Genomic DNA, 16933 nt, shown 5'->3' on the forward strand with positions numbered 1-16933 from the left:
TTTTTGGAAAAAACTTGAAAATTTGCATAGGAAATTTAATCATATATAAACACCATTAATTTGTAAAAGTTTTGATTCATGCTTCAATAAAAGTAAACAATACCGTTTGAAATACTTATATTCAAAGTTTTATTTAAACACTAATTATTTTAAAACAATATAAAGATCCCTCATTTTTAACACATGTTAGTATATATTTGCATTTCTTCATAATATAATTAAGAAATCAACATTTATCAAAGATGTATTGCAGCATTTTTTGAAGTAAATTTTATTTAAAAAGAATAAATTCACAATACGTTTTTATATTCGGTAAAATTGCAGAGAAAGGTCAATGTCAACTTAATTTGACGGATTTACTTGCAAGAAATCAAAGGCCCTTTGTAAAACCTCCAAGCGTTTTTTCAAAGATGTCATTCCTAAGAGAGTCATCTGAGTTTGTGGTTCAAGAGGTAAAGTTGCAGCGAGCCACCAAACCCATGCAGGACCATTTGGTTCGTCAGTCGGATGCAATAACATAGGTCTAGGTCCGAAGTGAAGTTCAATACGATCTTGTGTATCTTTGGGTAAATTTTTATACCATTCTCCACTTAAATGGTAAATATAATCATGTAAATGTTTCAATTCTAGAAAATTAACAAAAATAATTTTTGTGTTACTTAATTTTTATGTGTATTTGGTCAGTTTTTACCAAGAATGTATTTATTTATACTCAGGGAGAATGAATATGTCGAGATTATTCTTAGCGTTTCATTCCCGGTATGCTCCTCCGCTTTAATAAAATCAAATAATACTGCAATCTCATTGGTTCTTAAAAATAACGTTTTTCGACGCGATTAACGCTGCTGCGAGGATGCAAAAAATAAGACCGCCTACTTTTTTCCTCCCTCCCCCTTAACATGACAGGGTTAGGGCCTCAACGTGTCCGTCGATAGTCTCGACATATTCATTCTCCCTGAGTATGAATAAATACATTCTTGCTTTTACCAAGAATGAATTTAGGTACCAAAGAATATGGGACTGATGCAATGTATACTTTAGTGCTAAAGTTTGTCTAGTTTTGATTTTTTGTGACATTCTTTCACAAAGACGTTTGACATCATAAGTGTAGTTATTAAAAAGTAGATTAACTTTAGCTATACAGGATTGTACCATAGGAAATGTTATTCTTCCGTACATGAATGCATTCATGTTAAAAAGGAAGCCTATTGTATTAATACCTTCATGTTCCTCGGAATTTGAATCAACTGGAAGATCACTGATATATTCAATATTTCCAGTATGGTACCCATCTCGTACATTAATTTCCAAAACTTTGAACCTCCTTCCACCAACAGTATCAACTATAGACCGTCCATCAGGCAAGAATTGCATATCTTGAATCATTAACATTGTGCCATAGACTAGCCTAAAAAAAGGGTTGATAAAGCATAATTCAGCTATTAGTCATTTGACATAAATTCATCATTTTATCTTATTCCATGTTGGCTTATAGTAAGTTTTTTTTTGAAGAAATTCAAAATGTTGATTTAAATATGGTATCTTTGATTAAAAAAATTAAGTACTCAATTTTCTTTACCATACTTGGTATTTTATGGTTAGCAATAAAATAAAAACTTTAATTGCTTCAAGGTGGAATCAAACCACCAACCTTTGGGACTACCAAGGCCATGAATTAACAGGCCTCAGAACTGATGTCCAATGTTCCGTAGGACTTAGTAGTGTTCTATTTCAAAGTAAACTAGTTAAATCTGGTTCTCAATTACCAGCAGTATTCTTATTGATTAATTAAGAGCATGAAAGATAATTTGAATAGCTTTTTTATCAAGGATACTCTGGATTCAGCTGTCTAAGGCCTCGGTAGTCCATTGGTAGCAGTGGCATAACCAGGATTTTGGAGGGGGAACACAATTGAAAAAAAAAAATATTGGTATGTACGGCCAGTACATTAGAGAGGGGGGGGGGGGGCACGTGCAACCCAAAGCTTGATGATTTAATTGCACCTTGAAGTAGGATTTGTATGCTCAAGATTAAGAGAACAGTATCCTTTAAAAAGCTAATAAATATATTTCTATTGTAACGGACCAAATTTCTATCCATTTAAGGGACAGGGGTAATTAATTATAATTATATATTTATTCAGTTACTATTCATTTTGAGAACCTGTGCTCTCTGAACTATGCCATTTCCTCGAAACAACTAACCCTTAATTTTACTAGGCAACCCCCCTATTCTTATCAATAGTAGGCGCCCCTTCGATTACCTACTGGGCCTAGCTTTCCTGGAATTAAATAATTTATCAATAATAAATATTTAACTTAGCATTTTAGAATTATAAAAATTTACATTTTTAGAAACGAACTTGAGTAATAAACGAAATATATAATACATTGTTGAGAGAAGTATCCATAAAAGTGAAAAATGTACCTTCACAGGCTCCACGGTGTTTTCAATGTATGATAATTTCCCACCAAACCACACTCACATTTATATTTTACTTATAGTTTAGAGATAAACCACAAAATCACTAACATGACAATTATCGTGTACTATACTTTCAATAGCAATATAGGAAGATCAATACTTCTCTCAAATTATATATATTATACAAGTGTATGGTTGGTGGATATTGTGCAAGCTACTAATTTGACTGGGCATAAGTGAATAATTAATATGCTTTTCCAAAACATTTTACCCAATTAGATCCTAGGTACACTTATGTTTGTTCTCAACAGTATAATGAGAACTCTACCTTGTTTCGGAATCAGGAAGCTGATAGCACATTCCAAACATTCTGGATCCTGATTCGATACATTGCCTTGTCATAAGACGATAACGAGGTTCAAAAATGTGCAAAGGACAACGTATTGTTGGAAAGGCTATAGTACATATGAATAGAGGCACATCTTGCATAGATTCAGTTCCAGCTCTGAAAATTAAAAATAATTTATGACAATTAAAATCACTCCAGAACCACTACCAGCTGGGTCATTCCATGTCAATTCGACTAGCGGAAAATTTGCCTAATTTACAATTTTAATATTTTTTCTACGAGTATACTAGCCTAAGAAAACTAGTTAACCAAAGTTTTAGACTTGTAATTCAATTATTTGAAAAGTTATAATTTTATTTTAATTTTGGGTTATTTTCGATTTTAAAACTTTAAAATGAGTTTTTCTCGAATATTTTGGTATCTAATAGACATATACCAAAGATAATAAGCAAATTAAGTATAAATTTAGTGCTGAATCCGAATATGGGAGTCAAATTTTGCTAAAAAAATTACGAAACGAAATAATTGACTATTTGAGGGGTCCAATAGACTCCCAAATTTCGACTTGTACTCCACCTTCAAAAATTTTGAAAATTTTATATTTTTGGCCCAACAAACTAGTTACTTTAAATTATAAATGACATCAATGAGAAATTATTTTAAAGCAGAAAAAAAATTATTATAATGTTAAAAAAACACGAAATGAAATACTTTACTATTTGGGGGGTTCAATAGACTCCCAAATTTCGACTTGTACTCCACCTCAATTTTTTTTCAAAATTTTATATTTTGGGCCCAACAGGCTAGTTACTTTAAATTATAAATGGCATTAATGAGAAATAATTTTAAAGCAGAAAAAATAATTATTATAATGTTAAAAAAAACACGAAATTAAATACTATTTTTTACTAAATATAGAAAATTTCAAAGTGTCCGTGGGAAGTAAAAAAGAAATGGAAACATCCGCCTTCACAGAATTAACACCAGGGAAATTTGTTGCCTGCGTTTACGATGGAAAGATATACTTCGGTGTTTTGGTTGAAATATCAGATGAAAAAGACGAAACTTTCGTAAAATGTGTGCACCCTCCTGGTTTAGTAACATCATACCACCGGCCAAGAAGAGAAGACTTGTGTTAGATTCCTGAATGCAATGTTCTTTGTGAAGTGCAATGTCCATAAAGAAAGTCTATAAATCTCGTCAGGGCCATCTTTACCTTTCAGGTGCCCCTGGGCTAATAATATCAGGCACTCTTTTCCATATCACCACGTCTTTATTGAATACTTGACAATTAAATTATAAAAAATATAAAGGGCCGGACGGCGCCCCTTCAGAGTGCGGTGCCCTAGGGCTTAGCCCTTCAAGATTCAAAATTCAAATTCAAATATATTTTATTTTTTTTTAAGTTTAGTATTTTTGGTTAGAGGGCCAAATCAACTTGCGACTTATAGCCCCCCTCTTACATTATTAGATAATACATTTTTTGTCTAACTAATACAATATGAATTAACAAAGCAACAAAGTAAAATAAAAAAAATTTAAAACGGTACCGTACATGAAATAAATAAAACTAAGTTAAAACTGAAAAAAGTATCTCTTAGCCCAATGGTAGAGATGGGCCTGTATCTCGTGGAAAAGGTACTAGTAAAGTACAATATCCAAAAGAAAGTTTAAATAATTTTGTTTCCTACTTTCCTTTTAAATATTTGATTCTTTATTGGAATAATAAAATAAACATTCTGGTTTAAAATCGTTTCTCATTGATGCCATTTATAATTTAAAGTAACTAGCCTGTTGGCCCAAAAATATAAAATTTTGAAAAAAATTTGAGGTGGAGTACAAGTCGAAATTTGGGAGTCTATTGAACCCCCCAAATAGTAAAGTATTTCATTTCGTGTTTTTTTTAACAATATAATAATTATTTTTTCTGCTTTAAAATAATTTCTCATTGATGCCATTTATAATTTAAAGTAATTAGCCTGTTGGGCCAAAAATATAAAATTTTCAAAATTTTTGAAGGTGGAGTACAAGTCGAAATCTGGGAGTCTATTGGACCCCTCAAGTAGTCAATTATTTCGTTTTGTAATGTTTTTAGCGAAATTTGACTCCCATATTCGGATTCAGCACTAAATTTATACTTAATTTGCTTATTTTCTTTGGTATATGTCTATTAGATACCAAAATATTCGAGAAAAACTCATTTTAAAGTTTTAAAATCGAAAATAATCCAAAATTAAAAAAAATATATAACTTTTCAAATAATTGAATTACAAGTCTAAAACTTTGGGAAACTAGTTTTCTTAGGCTAGTATACTCGTAGAAAAAATATTATTAAAATTGTAAATTAGGCAAATTTTCCGCTAGTCGAATTGACATGGAATGACCCAGCTTTAAATTTAGGAAGAGCAAATTTTTTAATTTTTTTTTTGGTTAATTAAGCAGATCAGAAGTTAATAAATCAACAGAAAATTCACCATGTATTTCTTATTTTATCTCCTTTTGATCCACTATAAGATATCCCCTTGGTCAAATTAGTCCCCCTAACAGCAGTGTTTTCCAAAACTAACTATCTGATTAATACGCAACCATTGGGAAATTACAACTTTATCAAGGACCTCCACACTTTGATCTTTCCTTGTTAACCAATCAAACACCATTTCATTATACAATTTGAAAAAAAATTAAAAGTGGGAGGCTAGACTAACCTCAGTTCACTATGAAGAACAAAGTTAATGAAACCCAGTTTTTATTTTACCACTAGAATTATACTCAAATCAATGGGTGTCATCATCACAAATTTTAAAATTTGTCTATCATATCAGAATATTTTCAAATATAATTAATAATAAAATATTTAATTTAGAGTTGTGAAAACAGAAAACACATAATTTACTATCGCTATATCCACTAATTTTTTATAAATTTATTTTAGTATTCAACATCTTAATTTAAATATTTTCAAATTAAATATTAGTGTGTGTAATCAATAGAACGTAGTTCATAATGGGTTACATTGAACAACGTCGAAGAGGTAAAAAAAGACCAACAACATTTGGGGAAACTAAAACAATTTATTTATTAAATTGAACTGATACGCGGTACTTCAGTCAATAGGCCTTCAAAGCGAAGTTACAAGTTAAGACTTAACACCTGTTTAATTTTTCCCTCCATTATATTTTTCTCTCCCTTACCTCTTAACCATCCAAGTAGGAAAGGAGAGATGCACCCCTCTCCGCTTCCCCTGGTGAAAGGCACACAATCAGCGACAACCAAATTTCCTATCAACTCGTTCCTATAAGAGCTTCACCCCCGCTCTACGCTCAATGGGGCATAATTCCTTAGGGTGCGTAATGGGTGTTTTGGGTTTACATGGTTTTACGAACAGTCTTAGGGTGGAGCTAAATACATTTCGTCTTGCCTTTGAAGTTGTAATTTCCTTCCGAACCTAATGAGTGCATAAGGGGTGACGTAATCAAATGGTTAGTTTTGGAAAACACAATTTCAAACATAGCTTATGGGGATGTAAGTTGTATCATTTCCAACGCATAGAAAAATAGACATGCTCAACTTTTTAGATGGGAAGCGGAAGTTAAAAAGTGCCAAATCATAGCTATGAAACCATGCCTTGAAGTTGAATAGAGAATATGCAAGCTCAAAAACCAACCTTTTAAGAGTTACTAATTCTTCTTCATAAGCTCTTTTCCTATCTGCAGCATCTTCAGGGAAAATATTTTGAATTGCTAGTTCAACAAGCTCAGTTATAGCTTTTCTCCGTTCTGATAAATACTGCAAATCAAAAATAAATCAAGGAGAAAAACTCATTTTTGGTATAAGTAATAACAAAAGTAGACATGAAAAACAAAGTCCAAAACTACCAAATAATGTATTTTTCTCATCAGTAAAGAATTATAAGCCTTATGATTTATAATAATTAGCTATTGCAATTATATTTCTGGTGGGGATTGAACCATGCAATTCCTTGTTTAAGGTAATTTTGATTAAATTGTTGAAGGAAACTGCAGTTGCGGAGAATGAGAGCAGCCTGGTTTATGCATTTCAGGTCAAAGCACAACTCTTTTTACATCCTTCCCAGTGCAATTCTACCACATTTCTACTATACATTGTTTGTACATTAAAACTCTTCTCCTACTAAATTACATATCACCCGTGTGCTACGGGCAAGCATTGGCTAATCGTAGGAGCAACGCATCACCCATTATAACAAAACGAGCAGTGTTACACAAAAACACCACATTGAAAATAAGCACGCAAGAAAGAGAAACAGTGCAGCAATGAACTTATTACATAATTTAAATTTTCAATACCTCTTGCAGCGATGTTTTGCATAAAGGGCAATATATCTGATGATCAAGACTTCTATCTAGGCATTTTTGACAGTACATATGTCCACATGGTGTTGTGACTGGTTCCCACAGTAACCTAACATGTTATAATTAGACCATCAAAAAAATTGTTTTTGGTTAAGTGTTAAAACCTTTTTAAAGTATTTGAATATGTATTCTTAACAGATTAACCATTGTGAGTCTCTGCAATTAATGCTTGCCTGTTATTTATATCAATATATATCCCATACTTCAATATATTATTCACTTTGAAATGGGAATTGCTCACAAAAAAATGGAATTTCCATCTAGCCTATACAGTCTTACAATGGTGCTTTTATTGCGATCATTATATACTACTGTATTTAAATGTCTGTCTAGCTACAGTAGCTCAAGGTAGTTTTCAATGGTCAATATTTCCCCCATCAAACCATGACAAAAAATTTACTGTGGGTATTACTCCTCCTAATGATGTAAAATGAGCAAATTCAAAATTTACTGTTTGTATTACTCTGCCTAATGATGTAAACTGAGCAAATTTAAAATTTACTGTGGGTATTAACTCCGCCTAATGATATAAAATGAGCAAATTCAAAATGTACGGTGGGTATTAACTCCACCTAATAATGTAAAATGAGCAAATTACACTTATATTAATTTATTTATAAAAATATTTTCCTGATGAAGTAGTTCCTGGCTATGAAAACTAATATGGACTATTAGGTATATAGATCCAAGAAAAAATTCTGATCAATGAAAAAGACAGGTTATGATGTAATGATTGATGAGTTTAGAGAGAAAGGTTTTAGAGCTGTTGTTCATGAACATTGAATTAGTGACTAAAGACTGTAAAGACAAGTATTCTATTTAATTGTGTAATATTGTAAATAATATTTTAGAATATTAATTGATTTAAAATTAAGTATTAATACGCTGTTATATTAAAAGATAATTAATAATTTCAGAAACCTATAATTTTAAACTGCTCAAAATACTTTTTGCTCTATTTCAGATCACCCAATGTTTAGACCAGTTTAGGTTTAATTGGAAGTAAAAATATCAAAGTGAAAAATACTCTCAACTAAATTTTTTTTAAATACCCAACTGAAAAATTTACAAATCCCTGTACGAATGATTGAAATAACCTTTTCAAATAGCAATTATAAAATACAAACCTCATGCATAATATGCATTCTAAATCTCTCTTGTCCAATTTTTCCCATGAAACCGATCTTATGTTGGATTCACGATATCCTAATATAGAAAAGATTTGAATTGGTAGATTTAAAAAAAGCAGTTAATTTGTAAGATTTCAAAATATTTTTTCAGAAAATTTCACTAGTTGGATCATTAAATTAACTATTAAAATGGTTAAAAAATGAGGCATTGATTTTAACCAAGGCTGTACAATGTAATTTTCAAACCAGTTGATCTTAAAATTCATTGTGCATGAATATATGTCACCATAAAAGCAAAACCTAAACCTCATAACTTAGAGGTAGTGTTGGGTGCTAAAATGTAATTTTGAATCAGTCAATTGAATGAAAGAGTTTGTACAAGGGTTACACGCATCAACGGAAAACCCCATCATATAAGCTACGTCACAATTCAATAGAAAGTTTACCAATCATTTCAAGTGGTGTTATGGTTTCCTGATGGCCACCTACTTTACGGAAACACTGAGTGAGTTTTAAAAAGCATATGTTTGAATATTTTGAAATTTGTGCAATCATAGGTCATTCCATGAAAAATAATCAAACTGGCATTTAAAGAGTTCTTTTATTATTTAAAAATTACCTTGAGAAAGCAATATCTTTTTAAATAGTTTTTTTTAAGTGTCTCTTGAAAGGTAATTTTTTAACCTTAAACCTTTTTCTGTAACAAAGCTTTTAATTTTATATTGACAATTTTTCGCATTTCGTAGACGTATATTACTAGGAAATACTAAAGTCTCAATAACATACTTTTAGTTCTCCCGAAAAAATTTTGTATAAGCTCTGAATTTATAGTATGTGCCAAATGGGTTGAATTTAGCCTTTCTGAAGAATAAATCAACTAACTTTTTTTAATTCAAGAAGAAATTAAAGATGGAAATAGAAGCTTTTGCTTTGAGAAAACTATTTAAAAGAAAAATCTTACTTGAAGTGTTAATTATTCCAATTTCATGCATGAATCGCTCATATAGTTTGTCGAGTCTTTCAGATGTTCTTTGGTAATTGCACAAAATTTTCACTCTCTAAAAGAAAATCCAGTGACTAGTTAAACAATTTATCTTCAAATTCAAGGACCCTATGCAAGTTCATTTAATGAGTTATTTATTAAGAGATGAAATTTTTAAAGGTGTCAACCAAATTATGGAGTTAGTCGAGCAACGGTAATCGACGAGTATAGTGGCGAACAAATGTTCAATATTTTTCATTATACTCTGATCATGACTGATTTATAGTATTTTCCATTTGATTGCTCTGGAGCGCTTGAGATTGGCCAATCAACTTTTTATATTCCATTTGCGTGCTTGGATCTACTACGATGGATTTTTTTGGTTACATTTACTGCTATAGAGCGCTCTGATATTGCTCAAAACTGATCTCCCAATTTCATCAAATCAACAAAGCAAGTTTTAGGTGTGTTCCAACACGCTTGGTCCGCTCGGAACCATTATTTGGTACGTTCCTTTTCAACTTGAGAATAAAGTGTTCAAGTTTTTTAAACATATTTCTCATTTATCTGTGGATTAAAGTGAGATCAATTACATAAGTGATGGATGGATTTGGAACGAATCTTGAGGAGTCAAATGGAAAACGCTATTAATTAACTTTCTTTGGTTATAAAAAAGGGGATTGAAAATTTGGAGCCCATATCATACCCCCAAATTCAACAAAATGGCATTGGATAAGTAAGAAACATATTCTTGATTGCTCATACCTTTAATATCTTTTTCTTAACATCCTCTATTTTGTAGCCTAAATGAAGGCAATGGAAGTATGAAATGATTGCATCTTCACCACGACCAAGTCTTGAAAGTGTGGCAGCTTTAGAAAAATAGTTCTGAAAAACAATTCCTTCATATAATATTAAAAAATGCTGTTTCAGCTTAGTCACAAAATAAATGGTGACCATTTTCTTAGACCTAAAGGGCTAACCAGTGTTTAAATTATCCTAGTTTCCCCATGCGATTTCCAGAAAAATCCTAGAATATGTTTGGCCGGATCTACTATTAAAAGGTATAGAAGAGGAGAAACTATATAAGCTTTTCACCCAGATTTTTAATCTCTGGTGAGACCCTTTAAATTAGGTTGTGTTATCATAATAGGAACCACAATTTGACTCACCATATTTGGGGAAAATAACCAATTTTTAGCGCAATTTAGCTTGGTTTTTGTTTGTTCACTTTTTAACCTACCAATTGTACTTTTTAAACATACATAAGATTTCATTTTGTAATATTGGATACCTTTAAATGGGTATTAAATTCTTTTCTACCACGAATATTGAATGGTATTATTAACCTTCCTGCATGGGTTAAACATTACCATTTAAGCATATCCACTCTACTTTAATTAAGACAATTTTTAGGTTGGGTACTAAAAATAGTGTTCCAAAGTGGCAAATGACAGGTGTCAAATAATGTGGCAAATAGTGGTAAATACCGACATGACCAATAATATCTTTACAGGCAAATTTGGCAAATAATTTTTTTATTACAAAATACTGAATAAATTTAAGATTTGGGCTATTTTAGTCAACCAATAAATTATATTCTCCAAGCTTATTTGAGGAATAATGAAGAATCGGCAAGTGATTACACTGATAAATCACTTAAACATAAACCCAACAGCAGCAAAAGCCACTGGCACTCTTGGCTTTCTTCAGCAGCGCCTCTATGGTTGCCTGACAGGCATAGTTTTTAACAGTGCCTCAAACCTGCCAAATTTAATGGTAGCTCCCGCCACTCACCATGAAGACCCTTACCAAAAAATAAGTTGGATTTCGGTTTGTATTTAGTTTGTTTGTATTAGTTGATATTGAGTTGGCATTAAGTAGGCTCAAGTTGTCAGCATATTTCAAGTTACTATTAAAGGGGTAATAAGTTGTTATTCAGTTGGTAGGAAAATACTGCTTTTGCTAAGTTTATAATAGTTGGTTTTTAGTAGTCAGGAAATTACATAATATTTTTAAGTTGAATTTTAGATGTTTCCCTAGTAGGATTTAAGTTGCTTTTAAGTAGTTAAATGTAAATGTTGATTCTGGTTTAGTTGGAAATAAGTTGATTAATAAAGAGGATTTAAGTTATTTTTAAGTAGGCATTTGTCCCAAATACAAACTGAAAACCAAGTTGATATACAAGTTGTCCTAAGTGGTTTTTAGCCAATTAACTTATTTTTTGGTAAGGGGAGGTGGCACAGGGTCGTCAAAAACTTCATAAGCCTTACTGCCAAACCAACATACGGAAATTCAGTTTTTGTCTGCGTATCACCAAAGAGTGAAATGATCTTAAAATAAGTGCTAATAAACTTTCTTCTCTTCAAAAAACTATAAACTTTCTTAAAAACCAAAAATAGGCTTTCTACAAGAAATTGCTTTTCTATTGTAATTATGTACGTAATGTAATTAAGAATATATTATGTAATTCCGTTCAAGTCTGGTGTGATGGACACTTGTATCGGAAATTACTTATTTTGCCTTATTTATATCACTTTAACGCAATAATTTATTACTAGCCACTTTTTGCCGCAGTTATGGACTTTACTCTAAAAAAGTGACATTTTGGTAACACCAAAAGTAAATATGGGGAGAAAGTCTATCAATGCCTTCAGATTTTACCTTCCACCATGCTTGACACCCTTTTTGAAGAGCTAGTGATCACGTGATATTTCTAACCAATAAGGATAGCGCATTACGCGCGAAGTAGTGCATTTGTGGTATTCCGGTCCGCGCTCAAGATGAAAATTTTGAATTTTATTCCCTGGCAACCATGTCACCGCCTCGCGATTTCAAATAGTCTCTCGGCCAAATGCTGACCATTATTTCCTTCGATAACGGTTGATTTTAATTAATAATTACTATATCAATTGTAAAATAAACAAAAAAAGCTCGTAGCTATAGCTATTATTTCAGTTAAACTTGCCAATTGTTAGGCCTTAACATCGTAGATTTACCAATTAGTCCCGATCTCTGCTCTTAGATGGCGCCACGCTCTCTACGATTTATTCTAGTTACGGTTTATTTCTTTTCAAAAGTCATGTTATTATTTTTAAAATGTCGCATTTTAGTTTCTATGATATATTTACTTTATTTATTAACTAAATTAACCAAATTATCGAAAGCAAAAGTTTAATATTCACGTATTTTATAGAGAACTATTTTTCATCGTGGCGGAGTACAACCGATACCTTTGTGTCCCTGTAAAGAGGCGAGGGGGAAGTCATTTCCGAAGCCCAAAAATTTTACCCCTCAAATAAGACGTCGTGCGGTTGGACCCAAGTGCCAGACTTTCTCCCCCTATTTATTTTTGGTAACACTGACTAGAAAGCATTCGATGATATAATAAATGAAACACTTTGAAATGGTAACTGTCATTTCACTACTTTTCCATCGCACATGAATTTTTTAAACTATAAAAATCCATAATTTATTTGCATTCTTCCTAATTAACACATGACCACATCTATTCTTGAACTATTGAAGTATTTCAAAACAATTTATTAATACATAACATGTGTAGAAACAATTTTGATCTAATATTAGACATGATCCATCACAAGTTGACTCTCTAAGACTTAAAAAATTTATCAATAAATGTTCTATTTTTTCAATTAGAATATCAAACTGTGCAAATCATAATAACACATCCCTTTAATGTCCCACATTATTTTGCCTTTTTTTGGTTGTCGACACGTTAATTTTTCTCCTTTTTATTGCTTTTTCTATTTTCTACATAAATTCCAAAATATAATTTAAGCCACTTTTTCCTTACTCCAAAATATTTTTGGAGCCCTATCTGAAGAATGGATTTTTTCAAGCTGTGTGGAAACACTATTGCACATTTAGAAGTTTCATTTAAACTATTGCACTTACATTACCACATTTTGGGTTGATTTTAATGGCCAAATCTGCATAGCTTAGTGACTCCTTTGCTTGTCCATTTTTTAAAAGAATTTCTGACAGTAAAGATGCAGTGCGGTGGTCCAAAGGATCTAAAAAATGTATGAGTTAGGCTACAGACACAAAAGATTAGGTAAAAAAATTTATGAAACTTAGGGTAAAAAAATTGTAATCTTTAACCCATTTATAATATTGTTCCGTAAGTATGACACTTCTATAGTTTTCACATGTAAAATTACTACTGAGAGATATTCACCTTGGAGAGATATTATAGACTTATGTTTCAACCGCTTTAACTATTTGTACAGATTGTGAAGAATAATGTACTGGTATGAGACAAGAAACTATATACATAGATAATAAACTTGTAGAGGTTAACAGTAATAGCAAAAGTAAATAGGAGGAGAAAGTCTATCACTGGCTTCAGATTTTACCTTCCACCATGCTGGACACCCTTTTTGAAGAGCTAGTGATCACGTGATATTTCTAACCAATAAGGATAGCACATTACGCGTAGTGCATTTGTGGTATTTCGAATTTTATTCCCTGGCAACCATGTCACCGCCTCGCGATTTCAAATAGTCTCTCTGTCAAATGCTGACCATTATTTCCTTCGAAAACGGTTGATTTTAATTAATAATTACTATATCAATTGTAAAATAAACAAAAAAAGCTCGTAGCTATAGCTATTATTTCAGTTAAACTTGCCAATTGTTAGGCCTTAACATCGTAGATTTACCAATTAGTCCCGATCTCTGCTCTTAGATGGCGCCACGCTCTCCACGATTTAAGCGAGCGTTATTCTAGTTACGGTTTATTTCTTTTCAAAAGTCATGTTATTATTTTTAAAATGTTGCATTTTAGTTTCTATGATATATTTACTTTATTTAGGAACTAAATTAACCAAATTATCGAAAGCAAAAGTTTAATATTCACGTATTTTATAGAGAACTATTTTTCATCGTGGCGGAGTACAACTGATACCTTTGTGTCCCTGTAAAGAGGCGAGGGGGAAGTCATTTCCGAAGCCCAAAAATTTTACCCCTCAAATAAGACGTCGTGCGGTTGGACCCAAGTGCCAGACTTTCTCCCCCTATTTACTTTTGGTAATAGTAAGTGTAGGGAGCTGTTGCCACCACCCTCCTACGCAATTTAACCCGGCCACCTGAATTAAAGGCAATAAAAGTCGCTAGATGGTGCTTTGGGTATTAGCCTAGCTGATTATTATTATTATATTACAAAATTGACTCTCAGTGGTAGATTTGGTATCAAGAGTATCTACCACTGAGTGTCGAAAGATATTTTTATCTGATCCTACTGTCAAGAGACATAGAAGAAAAAGAGTTTGCCTCGGGAGCCCTCCCCTAGCTTCTAACATAGGTTTCCTGAAAACTTCCAACTTTGCCAACCTCCCTCTTACCCCCTATACCAGCAAGCCAATCATATTGTTCAAATTTAAATCATTTTATTTATAAAGTAGTACCCATGACTCTAGCGACCCTAGTAGGAATTCCGGCGAACTAATGAATAACACATTTTCAAAGTGCTACGCCCGTCAAATGTAATCATGCACAACGGGGGAAAGAAAATAACAGAGAAGTTGGAAAATTTTCAAGGCACACAGATGCAGCATTGAGGCACTGTTTTTCTTCTATATCTCTTGCTATTGTGAATATCTAAACAGCCTTTATTATTTAGCTTTTGATGATATTTACATTTATATTCAGATATCAAGTATTACATTGAATACCTTCAACTTAAAATATCTAGGAATGTAGTCACTTTAAAGTTAAAATATTTGAGACATCAAGTTGATTTGGTTTGCTTTAGAAATCTAAAAGGGTTGCAAAAATCATTAATGAACCATGCATGTCAAATCTTAGGTTATTTTGGATGGTATTCATAATGTATTGTGCAAAAAATGTTCAGTTTAGTAAAAACGGCTGTTAAAAGAAGGTACATCGGGAAGTTTCTTCATGGGGCACAGGGTGGAGGTGTGTTATCCATGAGAGGATGGGAAAGTGGGTCAATAAAGGTTGCGTTCCGGAAACTACATTAAAAAGACAAAGCAGAAACGAAATCCTTACCCAATTTGATGGCTTTTTTAAGTTTTGCTACTGCATCAACAGGATCTTCTTCCAAAATTTCTGTCGCTTCTGTTCTTAGTGAAGCGGCATTGCAAGCCTCAGGAAACCATTTCTCAATTAAAGTTGAAATAATTACATTTGTCTTCAAATTATATGGAACATACGAATATTTACATTCTTCGCAATTAAAATTTGAACTTTCGTCACTGAAGAACAGTCCCACATCACTACTAATAGACACACATTTTTTACAAAAGGTATGACCACACGGAAGAGTTACTGGTTCTGTCAAAATGCTTGAACAAATAGTACAGTTAATAACTTTAAAAAACTGATTAACTGGAGATGACACAAATAAAGATATTGCATCGACTAGTTCTTGAACCACTTCTTCAGTGCTTTTAATAGGGCGTGAATTTGAAAAAGCATTACACCGGTAATACATTTTGAGTGGCATCCCATTTGCGGCGCACAGAGACTTCTGGTATCAAAATGCTTGTGTGCTTGCAGAACTTTGTTAATTATATTTGCACATTCCCAATAAATTGATACGATTAATAGAAAGAAATATATGGCAGCCTGGTTTTGATATATTAGCGCTATTACAATTAGCTTTAGAAAATGGATAGGATTGTTCACGCGATATATTAACTAAATTAAAAAAATTCTGTTAAGGATGAACCCTAACATATTGCATCATTGTTCATCATAGTAAGGCTTGGGTGGAATTGAAATTATTGACTGTCTTGGTACACAACGTATTCCACTTTTCAAGTTATATAACATCTTATTCCCTCTTACATAAGATTTTACAAGTACTGTATCTAAAGTCATCTGCAAAAATAATTAATAAAGAATTGAAAATTACATAAATTAAGAGGAAAGCTTTTTACCTTCAAATGTTTCTAATGTACCGTAAAAATGTCAAAGAATTTCTACATTTCCAATTATTTCGGTCGTATAAGCCAATGTTATATAAAGGAGGGAGCGTTACGTAACGTCAAAACTATTACATAAACACTGCAGAGTGCAGACAAGTTTAGATCTCTATCATCTTATCACGGCCAACTTTGGAACGAACATTAGCGAGTAATCATAGTTGGCCGCGATCTTACAAACAAGTTACAAAACTTACAATCACGTGGCAACTGCTATTTCATATGCATATATCTATGGTGGCAGCTAGCTTAAACAACTTTGAAGACGTAACGTAGTAATAAAACTGACGTGGTTTTTTTTAGCGCTATTTCCATCTATGTTTATGTCCAAAAGGTTTAAATATATTTTAAAAACTACAGATGGCGTCACCACCGCCTATCTATAATTCAATTCCATTTTCCCAGTTTCTTCGCTTACGCAGAATTTGCTCTTCAGATAATGACTTCAACAAGGCCATCGAAATGCGCGATTGTTTTTCGGCAAGAGGTTACTCTGACAAGGTTCTACAGATTGCTCTTACCAAGGCCTCTGCTGTTACACGCGATGATGCTCTTGCCGTTCACCCCAAGAAGCCCGCCACTGAGAGGCCTTCTATCGTCCTGACCATGGAAGAATAATTACTTATTCTTCCATGTCCTGACGTATCATCCGCAAATTCATCGAATCGAAACTGTTATTCGGAAAAA

The 16933-nt window shown here is 32.4% G+C and overlaps 1 protein-coding gene across 1 annotated transcript; it reads right to left on the reverse strand.

Annotated features, from left to right (window-relative positions):
• Positions 1–105: 105 nt before the first annotated feature.
• Positions 106–16486, reverse strand: LOC149934413 (LON peptidase N-terminal domain and RING finger protein 3-like). The gene is made up of 11 exons (XM_090154852.1): positions 16202–16486; positions 15309–16142; positions 13195–13313; positions 10042–10164; positions 9256–9352; positions 8292–8370; positions 7099–7213; positions 6438–6559; positions 2753–2929; positions 1221–1408; positions 106–626 (listed from the first exon to the last, which is right to left on the reverse strand). The coding sequence occupies exons 2-11, from the start codon at positions 15763–15765 to the stop codon at positions 343–345; spliced, it is 1761 nt and encodes a 586-aa protein (XP_090010978.1). The 5' UTR covers positions 15766–16142; positions 16202–16486; the 3' UTR covers positions 106–342.
• Positions 16487–16933: the final 447 nt, after the last annotated feature.

Source organism: Leiobunum rupestre, chromosome 7 (genome assembly GCF_980474605.1).
Source record: "Leiobunum rupestre chromosome 7, qqLeiRupe1.1.hap1, whole genome shotgun sequence".
NCBI lineage: Eukaryota > Metazoa > Arthropoda > Arachnida > Opiliones > Sclerosomatidae > Leiobunum > Leiobunum rupestre.

What these genes read in the sequence shown, in the direction of transcription:
- LOC149934413 (XM_090154852.1), bottom strand. Translation starts at nt 15,765, where the DNA reads ATGCCACTCAAAATGTATTACCGGTGTAATGCTTTTTCAAATTCACGC. An exon ending in TGGAATAATTAACACTTCAA is followed by an intron (nt 8,371 to 9,255) that starts GTAAGATTTTTC and finishes TTTCTATATTAG; the next exon opens with GATATCGTGAATCCAACATA. An exon ending in AAATTCCGAGGAACATGAAG is followed by an intron (nt 627 to 1,220) that starts GTATTAATACAA and finishes TTAATTTTCTAG; the next exon opens with AATTGAAACATTTACATGAT.